This window comes from Salmo salar, chromosome 12 (genome assembly GCF_965601325.2).
Source record: "Salmo salar chromosome 12, fSalSal1, whole genome shotgun sequence".
Lineage (NCBI taxonomy): Eukaryota > Metazoa > Chordata > Actinopteri > Salmoniformes > Salmonidae > Salmo > Salmo salar.
In genome coordinates, this window is record NC_138302.1 from 105698772 (window position 1) to 105713771 (window position 15000).

At 43.4% G+C, this 15000-nt stretch overlaps 1 protein-coding gene across 1 annotated transcript in view; it reads left to right on the forward strand.

Moving 5' to 3' along the window:
• The window catches only part of LOC106592089 (phosphatase and actin regulator 3), a 94564-nt gene that overhangs the window by 16664 nt on the left and 62900 nt on the right, over window positions 1-15000 (forward strand). The window contains exons 3-6 of the mRNA XM_082959582.1: window positions 10879-11028; window positions 11115-11255; window positions 11558-11680; window positions 11981-12271. Coding sequence (XP_082815708.1) covers window positions 10879-11028; window positions 11115-11255; window positions 11558-11680; window positions 11981-12271 — 705 coding nt within the window. The remainder of the gene's footprint in view (window positions 1-10878; window positions 11029-11114; window positions 11256-11557; window positions 11681-11980; window positions 12272-15000) is intronic.

The window sequence follows — 15000 nt, forward strand, 5'->3', positions numbered from 1 at the left end:
CCACCACTTTGCCAATCCCAGTGGAGAGAGGGGAACCGGCCAGGCAGAGACAGCAAGGGCGGTTCGTTGCTCCAGTGCCTTTCCGTTCACCTTCACACTCCTGGGCCAGACTATACTTAATCATATGACCTACTGAAGAGATGTGTCTTCAGTAAAGACTTAAAGATTGAGACCGAGTCTGCGTCTCTCACATGGATAGGCAGACCACACACACACACACACACACACACACACACACACACACACACACACACACACACACACACACACACACACACACACACACATACACACACTGCTGTTAGAAGGTATTGATATAACTGGTTGAACGATGTGGCGAAGGGGCATCAGAAGGTATTGATATAACTGGTTGAACGATGTGGCGAAGGGGCATCAGAAGGTATTGATATAACTGGTTGAACGATGTGGCGAAGGGCATCAGAAGGTATTGATATAACTGGTTGAACGATGTGGCGAAGGGGCATCAGAAGGTATTGATATAACTGGTTGAACGATGTGGCGAAGGGGCATCAGAAGGTATTGATATAACTGGTTGAACGATGTGGCGAAGGGCATCAGAAGGTATTGATATAACTGGTTGAACGATGTGGCGAAGGACATCAGAAGGTATTGATATAACTGGTTGAACGATGTGGCGAAGGGGCATCAGAAGGTATTGATATAACTGGTTGAACGATGTGGCGAAGGGCATCAGAAGGTATTGATATAACTGGTTGAACGATGTGGCGAAGGACATCAGAAGGTATTGATATAACTGGTTGAACGATGTGGCGAAGGGGCATCAGAAGGTATTGATATAACTGGTTGAACGATGTGGCGAAGGGGCATCAGAAGGTATTGATATAACTGGTTGAACGATGTGGCGAAGGGGCATCAGAAGGTATTGATATAACTGGTTGAACGATGTGGCGAAGGGGCATCAGAAGGTATTGATATAACTGGTTGAACGATGTGGCGAAGGGCATCAGTGGCCTGTGTGTGTGGATGGGGACGGAATGCAGAAATAACACACTGGTCTGTTTAAACAGACCAGTGAGAGGTTCTACAATAACTTTACTAAAGAACAACACATTGGCTGTGTCCAAAATGGCACCCTATTGCCTATATAGAGGAGGAATAGCCTTATATGTTCAGTTTCTACAGCACCTATGGAGCCCAAAGTAGTGCACTATATAGGGAAGGGGTATTCAAATCTTACCCTAGGAGGGCTGGAGTACTGCCAGTAGTTACGTGTACGCCGGGGAACAGACTGAACTATCAGCCTGGGATACTGAGACGGGGAACAGACTGAACTATCAGCCTGGGATACTGAGACGGGGAACAGACTGAACTATCAGCCTGGGATACTGAGACGGGGAACAGACTGAACTATCAGCCTGGGATACTGAGACGGGGAACAGACTGAACTATCAGCCTGGGATACTGAGACGGGGAACAGACTGAACTATCAGCCTGGGATACTGAGACCAGGACACAACGTAGTTACTTGTACGCCGGGGAACCGTGAAAGTTATTTAAGATACTCTTCAAAGAGGTAGAGTTTCAGATGTTTTCTGAAGATGGACAGGGACTCTGCTGTCCTAGCTTCAGGGGGAAGATGGGCAGGGACTCTGCTGTCCTAGCTTCAGGGGGAAGATGGACAGGGACTCTGCTGTCCTAGCTTCAGGGGGAAGATGGGCAGGGACTAGGCTGTCCTAGCTTCAGGGGGAAGATGGGCAGGGACTAGGCTGTCCTAGCTTCAGGGGGAAGATGGGCAGGGACTCGGCTGTCCTGACTTTCGGGGGACGCTGGTTCCACCATTTGGGGTGCCAGGACAGGGAAATTCTTTGACTGGGCTGAGTTGGAGGGGTGGGAGGGCCAAGAGATCAGTGGCGGAACGGAGTGCTCAGGTTGGGGACGTAGTGTTTGAGCAGAGTAGGAAGGGGCAGTTCCTCTTGATGCTCCGTAGTACCATAGTCTAGAAGATGATGCGATCTTCGATTGGAAGCCAGTGGAGTGTGCAGAAGAGTGGGGTCACATAGTATTCTGGATAAATTGCAGGGGTTGTATGGGACAAGGGGTAGAGCTCAGACAACAGTGAGTTGCAGTAGTCCGGACGGGAGATGACAAGTGCCTGGATTAGGACCTGCGCCGCTTCCTGTGTGAGGAAAGGTCGTACTCTACGGATGCCAAAGGGGGCGGTGTTGCAATCTACTGCAAAGATAGCCTGCAGAGTTCTGTATTTCAATCCAAGTCTGTACCCAAACAATTCGAGCTTCTACTTCTAAAAATTCACCTTTCCAGAAACAAATATCTCACTGTTGCCGCTTGCTATAGACCACCCTCAGCCCCCAGCTGTGCCCTTGACACCATATGTGAATTGATTGCCCCCCATCTATCTTCTGAGCTCGTGCTACTAGGTGACCTAAACTGGGACATTCTTAACACCCCGGCCATCCTACAATCTAAGCTAGATGCCCTCAATCTCACACAAATTATCAATGAACCTACCAGGTACAACCCCAAATCCGTAAACACGGGCACCCTCATAGATATCATCCTAACTAACTCGCCCTCCAAATACACCTCTGCTGTTTTCAATCAAGACCTCAGCGATCACTGCCTCATTGCCTGCATCCGTAATGGGTCTGCGAGCAAACGACCACCCCTCATCACTGTCAAACGCTCCCTGAAACACTTCAGCCAGCAGGCCTTTCTAATCGACCTGGCCGGGGTATCCTGGAAGGATATTGACCTCATCCCGTCAGTAGAGGATGCCTGGTTATTCTTTAAAAGTGCTTTCCTCACCATCTTAAATAAGCCCCATTCAAAAAATGTAGAACCAGGAACAGATATAGCCCTTGGTTCACTCCAGACCTGACTGCCCTTAACCAACACAAAAACATCCTGTGGCGTTCTGCATTAGCATCGAACAGCCCCCGTGATATGCAACTTTTCAGGGAAGTTAGGAACAAATATAGACAGGCAGTTAGGAAAGTTAAGGCTAGCTTTTTCAAGCAGAAATTTGCATCCTGTAGCACAAACTCCAAAAAGTTCTGGTGCACTGTAAAGTCCATGGAGAATAAGAGCACCTCCTCCCAGCTGCCCACTGCACTGAGGCTAGGAAACACTGTTACCACCGATAAATCCACTATAATTGAGAATTTCAATAAGCATTTCTCTACGGCTGGCCATGCCTTCCACCTGGCTACCCCAACCCCGGTCAACTGCCCGGCACCCTCCACAGCAACCCGCCAAAGCCCCCACCATTTCTCCTTCACCCAAATCCAGATAGCTGATGTTCTGAAAGAGCTGCAAAATCTGGACCCCTATAAATCAGCCGGGCTAGACAATCTGGACCCTCTCTTTCTAAAATTATCTGCCGAAATTGTTGCAACTCCTATTACACTATAGTGCAGTATAGTACACTATGCATATTACACTATGCTATAGTACAGTATAGTACAGTATAGTACACTACATTATAATACAGTATAGTACACTATATTACACTATGCTATAGTACAGTATAGTACACTATATTACACTATATTATCGTACAGTATAGTACACTATGCATATTACACTATGCTATAGTACAGTATAATACAGTATAGTACACTATGTTACACTACATTATAGTACAGTATAGTACAGTATAGTACACTACATTATAGTACAGTATAGTACACTATATTACACTACACTATAGTACAGTATAGTATACTATATTACACTACACTATAGTAGAGTATAGTACACTATATTACACTACACTATAGTACAGTATAGTATACTATATTACACTACACTATAGTACAGTATAGTACACTATATTACACTATGCTATAGTACAGTATAGTACACTATATTACACTACACTATAGTAGAGTATAGTACACTATATTACACTACATTATAGTACAGTATAGTACACTATATTACACTATGCTATAGTACAGTATAGTATACTATATTACACTACACTATAGTAGAGTATAGTACACTATATTACACTACATTATAGTACAGTATAGTACACTATATTACACTACACTATAGTAGAGTATGGTACACTATATTACACTACATTATAGTACAGTATAGTACACTATATTACACTATGCTATAGTACAGTATAGTACACTATATTACACTACACTATAGTACAGTATAGTACACTATATTACACTACACTATAGTACAGTATAGTACACTATATTACACTACACTATAGTACAGTATAGTATACTATATTACACTACACTATAGTACAGTATAGTACACTATATTACACTATGCTATAGTAGAGTATAGTACACTATATTACACTACACTATAGTAGAGTATAGTACACTATATTACACTACACTATAGTACAGTTGACACTCCAACCTATCAATATGGCCTGTATAATGCAGTTAGGCTGTGGTTGCAGCAGGCAGGGCAATCAATGCTAAAGCACTTTGTTGCAAATCCCTGTTCACCTGCTGCTGTACTGTAGATAAAACGTAGACTACTGCTGATGTAGGTGCTGCTTCTCTCCTTTCAGTGGTTTATTGGTCCTATCTAATAAAGCATTGTAGTAAATATTGAATGGAATCCATGCCATGTTTAGAGTAGCAGATGCTATGGATCTGTAGTTACGGTTGTTGGTTCCCAACGGACCCATCCAGCCTGTCAATCTCTCCATCACTCAGACACCAGGCTGTGATCAGAGTCAGAGCGCATTCTAAATGACATCCTATTCTCTTTGTAGTGCACTATTTTTCACGAGGGCTCATAAAGATATCCACACCACCACCAGACCATGTTATTGGTAAACTACACGGTAATGTCCAAGTTGTATTTTTTCTTTTTTACTTACTTTTTGGAGAAAAAAATTTTAAAATCTTCCTCTGATTTGTCATCCAAAGGGTCCCAGCTATAACATATAGTGTCGTTTTGTTAGATAAAATCGTTTATATCCCAAAAAGTCAGTTTAGTTGGCGCCATCGATTTGAGTAATCCACTCGTTCAACATGCAGAGAAAAGAATCCAAAAATCTACCCCTAAACTCCTCAGATACCCTAAAATGTAATCAAACTATAATATTTCTTACGGAAAGAAGTATGTTCAATAGGAAACCGATTTTAGCAGGTGCATCTTGTCTTCATGGCCCAAACACGAATTTCCAAGACTGTGTCCCTCTACTAAAACTGATAATTCTTATTCATTTTTGAAGTTACAAGCCTGAAACCTGGAACATAGACTGCTGACACCCTGTGGAAGCCATAGGAATTGCATCCTGGGAGGTAGAATTCAGTATGCCCCTATACTTTCCATTGTAAAACCATGGTCTCTCAAACAAAACAAAATCTGCTTGGTTTTTCTTTGGATTTTCTCCTACCATATCTGTTGTGTTATAGTCTCCTACATTATTTTAACATTTCTAAAACTTCAAAGTGTTTTCTTTCCAATGGTACCACTTGTATACATATCCTGGCTTCAGGGCCTGAGCAACAGGCAGTTTACTTTGGGCACGTCAGTCAGGCGGAAATTGAGAAAAAAGGGGCCTAGCCCTAAGAAGTCAAACAGATTTTTTGGTTTATTGGTGTTAGAATACAACACTTATGTTATTTTGGACCACTGCTGATGTCATGCAGCCTGTCGTTTTTGTGTTTATGATTTTATACTTTTCATAACGACACGTTTGATGTTGGACGACAATAGAATGTTCATGATGTCACTGCGACAATTGTATGCAGACAAGTCGATAGATGTAGTATGAACCAACCTTTAGTCTTGAAATCTTTGGTTGTTTAGTACACTACTGTACTCACTCTGTTTAGCACATGGCCTCACGTGTGAATCCTTAAAGAGATGGGTGGGGCTAAGGCTTAATGAGGGTGTGAACGATGCTGAATGGGTGGAGACAAAGAAGAGCTCTCCAGTAGGTATCAAAACATTCCAGGGCTATTTTCTCAAAAGTGGGGTAACAAGTTTTGCAACTTTCAAAGCGGAATGACTTTACCTTTTGCTTCTCAACTGTAGTGTATGACATACCATTTTTTTGTATTTTTATTATCTCTGAGTCCCTACTTTTATCCAATGTAAAAAAACAATATTTCAAATTTTGCTACATAAGACTGAATCGAGCCGGTCGGTCACATATGTAGATTGTTTAGTCATGCAAAAAAAGCTAATTGAATCTAATTGAATTGAAAGAGAGAGAGAGAGAGACAGATAGAGAGAAAAAGAGAGAGAGACCTTGTAATCTGTAATAGGAACATGATGAATCTCTTCATCGACAGGCTCTATAATGACAAATCAATATTCTGGGAATCCTATCCCTCTCTGTGGTCCAGACCTGTAACAGTACAGTCAACATGGGATGTGTCCTAAACCCTAATACTTATGAATAAAACAATGAGCTACCAAAGCTACTCCCAGGATTGGTTAACTCTTGAGGTCACTATGGTCTCGACCAATTTAGGTAAATTCTACTTTAGTTTTAGTGCCACCCATTGTTGGAAAAACCTACAAAAATCCTTGTATCTTGATTCCCTGGTGCCACTAGGGCAGTTTAGGACTCTGGTGTTGAATGAATTCATTGAGAATTGCAGTTTTTTCGATTGATTAAAAACAAATAGATAAAGCTACTGTCATGAGGTGAGTGGGGAGGTTTATGACCCCCATAAATACCTTTCCACTTTTTCCTCTCTCTACTCTACAGATGTGACTATTAAAAATCCCTTTGTTAAACATGAATTTAGTATATTTCAATCTAGCAAACCAGGTAACTAAAAGCAACTTTCTAAGTAATGCTTTGGTTCGTTTCTAGCTTGTTAGCTAGCTAGCTAACTTTAAGTTAACTTTAAATTCGCTTGCTAGCCAGTTCAAATAATGACATACAACGTCTTAACTTTAGCGAATTCGGATTAATTATTTAAAGAAAATAAACTCACAACAAGATCATTATTTAAAAATTAGCCGCAAGCTAATTACAGAAAATAGCTTATGGTTGTGAGTGTGACGAAGTAAAAGCAGGGCGTTCTACCAGAGAATTTTAGAACTTGGACACTCGTTGGCCTAACGTTATCCTATATCCTTTATCTAGTCCTATATGTTGTTCTTCACATTACCGTCTCTGGTAAACACACACTATATCACACTATATCAAATAACATCTAAATGTATTTGTCACATGCACAGGATACAGAAGGTGTAAACGATATAGTGAAAGGTTACTTGCATAGTGGAGTCTTTTTGTTTAGACAAAAATATATCTATCTAAACAATGAATCATAATCCCAACTCAAAACATTACTACCCTGCATGAATCTGAAGCTAACCAACTAGGTTCAATTTTAGCTATCCAGCTAACATTAGGCTATAACTAGCAATGCAAATGGCTCTGATTGGACAATAACAATAAGCGTAGAGGACATGTGCAGGTTGGTTGGTCTGTCAGACGCTGGCCCTCATCTTATGGCAGGCAGCAATGTAGTGCGCTGCCAACCCACAGCTCTCTGCGTCCTCCCCCAACAGGACGGGTAGCCTATCCTCATCAGAGAGGTCTTTGAAACCTTGAATAATGCTTTCAAATTTGGGGAAATGACAATCTAATTGTTTTATATTTTTGACATTTTATCAGAAAATGCAGTTCTGTCTCAAGTTCTGCTGTGATACAGTGGTTGCACAACAGTTCCTCTACAGGGAACCAGGTTTTACTGTGTCTACCCTTCTCAATGGCAAGGCTGTGCTCACTGAGCCTGTACATTTGTCAAGGTTTTGACAAAGGTCAAAACGTGAAGGTTTTGAACAGTAACCATGGTCAAATTGATAGCCATGGCGTATTGTCAATTTAGGGCCAGATAGCACTGCATTTTGCTTTGTGCTTGTGCTTGTGTTTCCCAAAAAGTAATGTAGTTTTGTTTTGACTCTGTTGTAATTTGGTTTATTCGGATTGATTCGATGTTCTGGTCAGCCCAGGATCAGCTGGATGAGGGGAGTCTTTTCTTTGCTCAGCTCTTGGTATCGCAGGGCTTGGTAATGATATGAGAGGGGGTCACTGTATTTTAGATGTTTCCAGATGTGTCAAGGCTCAGGAGAAGAACCAGATGCAGACAGTTCGAAGTAACACAGTTTATTACTCAAACGGGATCAGGCAAACGACAGGTCAAGGGCAGGCAGAGGTCAGTAGTCCAGAGCAGAGTCTGAAAGGTACAGAATGGCAGGCAGGCTCAGGATCAGGGCAGGCAGAACGGTCAAAATCAGGAAAGCTAGAAAACAGGAGCACGGGAAAAAGCGCTGGTAGGCTTGACGAAACAAAATGAACTGACAACAGACAACACAGGTACACTGGGGATAATGGGGAAGATGAGCGACACCTGGAGGGGGGTGGAGACAAGCACAAAGACAGGTGAAACAGATCAGGGTGTGACAGTACCCCCCCCCTCTAGGGGCACCACCTGGCGTCCTACCTGGGCGTTTACCTGGTTGACCAGGTTGCCGGCATTGGAACTCAGCGATGATGCCTGGGGGGGACCCAGCACCTCTCCTCCGGGACAACCAGGTAATGGAATCGCCTGCCCCATGGTCAAACCTTCAGGAGGCGCCTTACCGTGTACGCCGGTTCGCCGTCGATGAGAAAGATCCAAAAACAGGAGAGAAAAGGGCTGTGAGACATGGGTTTACATCTAGACACATGAAAAGTGGGATGTATACGAGGGTACGGGGCAACAGAAGACGAACTGCAGCGAGGCTAATAATCTTGGAGATGGGGAAAAGGCCGATAAAGTGGGGGAAAGTTTTGCGGGACTCCACCTGGAGGGGCAGATCCCGAGTGGACAGCCATACCTTCTGCCCAAGACGATACCGGGGAGCCGGGGTCCAGTGGTGGTCCGCTTGTCATCGATATCTGGAGGTCGTCTTGAGAAGAGCCGACCGGGCTCTCTTCCAGGTACGGCGACAGCGGCAGACAAACATCTGGGCTGAGGGTATGCCGACCTCTTCCTTTTGCTCCGGGAAGAGCAGGGGCTGATAACCCAGGGAACACTTGAAAGGCGAGAGCCCAGTGGCAGAGCAGGGGAGGGTGTTATTCAACCCACACGATTTGCTGGCTCCGGGGGGTGTGGTTGGCGGAGACAAGGCAGCGAAGAGTTATCTCCAGGTCTTGATTGGCTCGCTCTGACTGGCCATTGGACTGAGGGTGGAACACTGGAGGACAGGATGAGGTTGGCTTAGTTCTGTAGGTGATCTTTGTCCTTTCAACGTGGGGATCGCAAGTCCTCACGTCCTTGGAACAGGAAGTTGGATTTTGAGTCAACGGACTTATATCATGGTGAAGAGAAGGGCGTGTTTCATAGTTTACAACCAATGCCTGTTCACTTGGGCGGGGCCTCTGAGTGAGCAGAGTTTACTCTATGACAAACCGTTCTCTCATTAAGAAGCTAAAATTACATTTAATCTTTTCACAAATAGTTTCATATTTAAACATTTAAATTGCACAACAATTCCATGTGAATCTGATAACTAGAATGTGTAGACTTTCCAAAATACAGTTTATGTCGTCCTGTCATCAGTAATAATGTTTCAGATGACAACCGATCTGACATCATATTCATTAAGTCCCAACGCATATTTTCAACTGGTTGGATTACCGAAATATGGTTCCGTTTCCCACCTTTTGATGTCTCTCTCTATGTTACAAAGGGCTTTCCAAGAGTCAACTCTATAAAGTAGAGAGAGAGAAAAGGGGAAAGGTATTTATGGGGGTCATAAACCTCACCAACAGGCCTACGTCATGACACTGTTCAGCAGTGTTATGGATTGGGGGCAGAACCTGAAATGATTTAGGATACCATCAGGTCCGCATGCTTTAAAAAATTAGGGCCTGAAATTTCTTATAGAGCTCCTGGGGAGTCCAATGGATTTCGATTTTCCTTTCTAGCTTTTTCTAATACATTGAACTTCTCATGAATTTGACATTGTTTTGCGTTTGCATCAATTTGAACGATGTTGTCGAAGGTTTTAAAATGGCGTTGTCCATATGTCCCCATTTTGTATCGCTAATTCCTCTAGTTTGAATTTTCTTTCAGGTTTTTCCAGTTTTTCCAGAAGTTGTTTGTGTTTATGGACTCCTCAATCATTGTCATCTACTTGCTGTTGTACTGGGCTTTTTTTTTTGGTTCTGAGTGTTACGTTTATTGTCTCACAGTAATGAAGGTGTAATTCACCGTTATTTGGGTCTCTGCGCTTTTGGTTTGATAGTGTTCTAAGTTTTTTCCTTATAATTTTACAATCTGTATCAAACCAGTCTGTGGTCGTTTTTTTTTTTGTCGAGGTTAGTCGAGGTAATTCGGGTAATATGTACATATAGGTAGAGGTAAAGTGACTATGCATAGATAATAAACAGAGAGTAGCATCAGCGTAAAAATGGGGGGTGGAGTGGGGACAATGCAAATAGGAAGCCGTTTGATTAGCTGTTCAAGTGTCTTATGGCTTGGGGGTAGAAGCTGTTAAGAAGCCTTTTGGACCTTGACTTTGTGCTCCGTACCGCTTGCCGTGCGGTAGCAGAGAGAACAGTCTATGACCACAGTAGGGTGGCTGGAGTCTTTGGCAATTTTTTGGGCTTTCCTCTGACACCGCCTGGTATAGAGGTCCTGGATGGCAGGAAGCCCCAGTGATGTGCTGGGCCATACGCACTACCCCCTAACAGCTCCCTGTTAGTCCTATAGGTGATGCTGTGTTAACTCTCTTCCCTTCCTCTCCTCTCCTCCTCCTCCTCCCTCTCTCCTCTCCTCCTCCCTCTCTCCTCTCCTCCTCCCTCTCTCCTCTCCTCCTCCTTCTCTCCTCTCCTCCTCTCCTCTCCTCCTCCTCACTCTCTCCTCTCAGTGATGGAGCAGCAGCAGGAGGAGGGTGCTCCAGGGGGTATGGTCTCGGGGGTGCGGACCCCTCCCGTCAGGATGAACAGTAAACTGGCCAGTCTGGGACGGATCTTTAAACCCTGGAAGTGGAGGAAAAAGAAGCAGCAGAACTCTTCAGGTGAGAGACCAAGATGGACACTTGACTTTTATCTAACTGAATGTATGTGTAGGATGAACCTGCTGATATTGTTCTGTGTGTTGCAGCTGTAGAGAGGAAGGCAGCAGTACCACAGACCCTAGACCAACTGGTTAGGAGGGGTCTGGAGACCCCGGACCAACTGGTTAGGAGGGGTCTGGAGACCCCGGACCAACTGGTTAGGAGGGGTCTGGAGGGGACTGAGCCAGGTACACACACACACACACACACACACACACACACACACACACACACACACACACACACACACACACCACACACACACACACACACACACACACACACACACACACACACGACCCACTGTAATAGTAAAAAAGTTCATACTTTCATGCTGATAAACTTCTATATAACTCCGTGTGTGTGTGTGTGTGTGTGTGTGTGTGTGTGTGTGTGTGTGTGTGTGTGTGTGTGTTTGTGTGTGTGTGTGTGTGTGTGTGTGTGTGTGTGTGTGTGTGTGTGTGTGTGTGTGTGTGTGTGTGTGTGTTAGAGTGTTGTGAGGCGTGTGGGGGGGTAGAGGACCCTCCCAGCCTATCAGAGGAAGAGGACCCTCTGGCTCCACTGGCAACCACCTCAGAGGACCTGGTCAGCGACGAAGACAACCCCTCTACAGGTAGGACCTCTAACCTCTAACCTCTGACCTCTACAGGTAGAACAAATGACACCCCCCCCCACACATTTTGATTTAGGACTACAGTGCAGTGTCGGCTGTTTTCTGAGAGCCACCTCTGGGTGGCGACAGAGATCGTGAACCTGTGCAGTCATATTATGTATGGCATCATATAAAGGCACAGTGATAGGAGATCTGAACCACAGTAAGCCAGCTGATTCATTTCAGTTTTACAAGAATAACTTTTAATAACAATCATTTGACAGAGGACTGTGTTGTTGATGATGATATTGTTTGTTTCAGTGATGGACCTGACAGAGGATAATGTGATGGTGGCCGTCCCCAACCAGAGTGAGGAGGGAGGAGAGGATGCTTCCCTCTGTGAGTCCTGTGTGGACAACTCTCTGGGACAGGCTAAGACAGGAGGGGGACAGGCTAAGACAGGAGGGGGACAGGCTAAGACAGGAGGGGGACAGGCTAAGACAGGAGGGGGACAGGAGACCCCCCACCCAATGGACCCCCCACCCTGCCGGGCCGGCACCCCGCCACCCCCCAACCGGCCCAAACTACTGACCAGGCTGGGCAGTCTAGAGGGTAAGTCTCAAATCAGCTTCTAGCTAGCCTCTGTTACTGGCCTGTTAGCCTGCTAGCTAACGCTAAGAAGCTTCATACTGCTAGCTAACGCTAAGAAGCTTCATACTGCTAGCTAACACTAAGAAGCTTCATACTGCTAGCTAACGCTAAGAAGCTTCATACTGCTAGCTAACGCTAAGAAGCCTCATACTGCTAGCTAACGCTAAGAACCTACATACTGCTAGCTAACGCTAAGAAGCTACATACTGCTAGCTAACACTAAGAAGCCTCATACTGCTAGCTAATGCTAAGAAGCCTCATACCGCTAGCTAACACTAAGAAGCTTCATACCGCTAGCTAACACTAAGAAGCTTCATACCGCTAGCTAACACTAAGAAGCTTCATACTGCTAGCTAACACTAAGAAGCTTCATACTGCTAGCTAACACTAAGAAGCTTCATACTGCTAGCTATATATATATATACAGTGCATTCGGAAAGTATTCAGACCCCTTGACTGTGTCCACATTTTGTTACGTTACAGCCTTATTCTAAAATGGATAAAATCGTTTTTTTTCCTTCATCAATCTACACACAATACCACATAATGACAAAGCAAAAACAGGTTTTGAGTTGTTTTTGCAAAACAAATTATAAATAAAATATCACATTTACATAAGTATTCAGACCCTTTACTCAGTACTTTGTTGAAGCGCCTTTGGCAGCGATTACAGCCTCGAGTCTTCTTTGGTATGATGCTACAAGCTTGGCACACCTGGATTTGGGGAGTTTCTCCCATTCTTCTCTGCAGATCCTCTCAAGCTCTGTCAGGTTGGATGGCGACCGTTGCTGCACAGCTATTTTCAGGTCTCTCCAGAGATGTTCGATCGGGTTCAAGTCTGGGCTCTTGATGGGCCACTCAAGGACATTCAGAGACTTGTCCCGAAGCCACTCCTGCGTTGTCTTGGCTGTGTGCTTAGGATAATTGTCCTGTTGGAAGGTGAATCTTCGCCCCAGTCTGAGGTCCTGAGCGCTCTGGAGCAGGTTTTCATCAAGGATCAATGATGATCAATAGAAACAGGATGCACCTGAGCTCAATATCGAGTCTCATAGCAAAGGGTCTGAATACTTATGTTAATAAGGTATTTCAGTTTTATTTTTTGTATAAATTAGCAACAAAAAAAATGCACTTGTTTTTGCTTTGTCATTATTGTGTGTAGATTGATGAGCGAATAAATGATATAATAATTAATACATTTTAGAATAAGCCTGTAATGTAATGATGGATAAAGGGATGTGCTCTGAGTACTTTCCAAATGTTACATGCAGTGCCTTCAGAAGTATTCACACCCCTTGACTTTTTCCATATTTTGTTGTGTTACAGCTTGAATTTAATGATTAAAAAAATTGTCACTGGCGTACACACAATACCCCATAATGTCAAAGTGGAATTATGTTTACAAATTAATTTAACAAATGAGAAGCTGAAATGTCTTGATTCAATAAGTATTCAATAATCCCTTTGTAATGACAAGCCTAAACAAGTCACATAATAAGTGATATGGACTCACTCTGGGTGCAATAATGGTGATTTGTGAATGACTACCTCATCTCTGTACCCCACACATACAATTATCTGCAAGGTCCCTCAGTAGAACTGTGAATTTCAAACACAGATTCAACCACAAAGACCAAGGAGGTTTTCCTCGCATAGGGCAACTATTGGTAGATGGGTAAAAAAAAAAGCTGACTTTCAATATCCCTTTGAGCATGGTGGAGATATTAAGTACACTTTGGATGGTGTATCAATTCACCCAGTCACTACAAAGATACAGGCGTCCCTCCTAACTCAGTTGCCAGAGAGGAAGGAAACCTCTCAGGGATTTCACCATAAGGCCATTGGTGACTTTAAAACAGGTACAGAGTTGAATGGCTGTGATAGGAGAAAGCTGAGGATGGATCAACAACATTGTAGTTACTCCACAATACTAACCTAAATGACAGCGTGAAAAGAAGGAAGCCTGTACAGAATAACAATATTCCAACACACGCATCCTGTTTGCAACAAGGCACTAAAGTAATACTGCAAAAAATGTGGCAAATTGGGCCAAATCCAATACAACATATTATTGAGTACCGCTCTGCATATTTTCAACTACAGTGGTGGCTGCATCATGTTATGGGTATGCTTGTAATCATTAAGGACTGGGGAGTTTTTCAGGATAAAAAAGAAACGGAATGGAGATAAGTACAGGCAATATCCTAGATGAAAACCTGGTTCAGTTCACCCATGATGCAATTCAGATACAGTTGAAGTCAGAAGTTTACATACACCTTAGCCAAATACATTTAAATTAATTTTTTTAACAAATTTTTTCACAATTCCTGACATTTAATCCTAGTAAAAATTCCCTTTCTTAGGTCAGTTTGGATCACCACTTTATTTTAAGAATGTGAAATGTCAGAATAATAGTAGAGAGAATGATTTATTTCAGCTTTTATTTCTTTCATCACATTCCCAGTGGGTCAGAAGTTTACATACACTCAATTAGTATTTGGTAGCATTGCCTTTAAATTGTTTAACTTGGGGCAAATGTTTTGGGTAGCCTTCCACAAGCTTCCCACAATAAGTTGGATGAATTTTGGCCATTTCCTCCTGACAGAGCTGGTGTAACTGAGTCAGGTTTGTAGGCCTCCTTGCTCGCACACACTTTTTCAGTTCTGCCCACAAATTTTCTATGGGATTAAGGT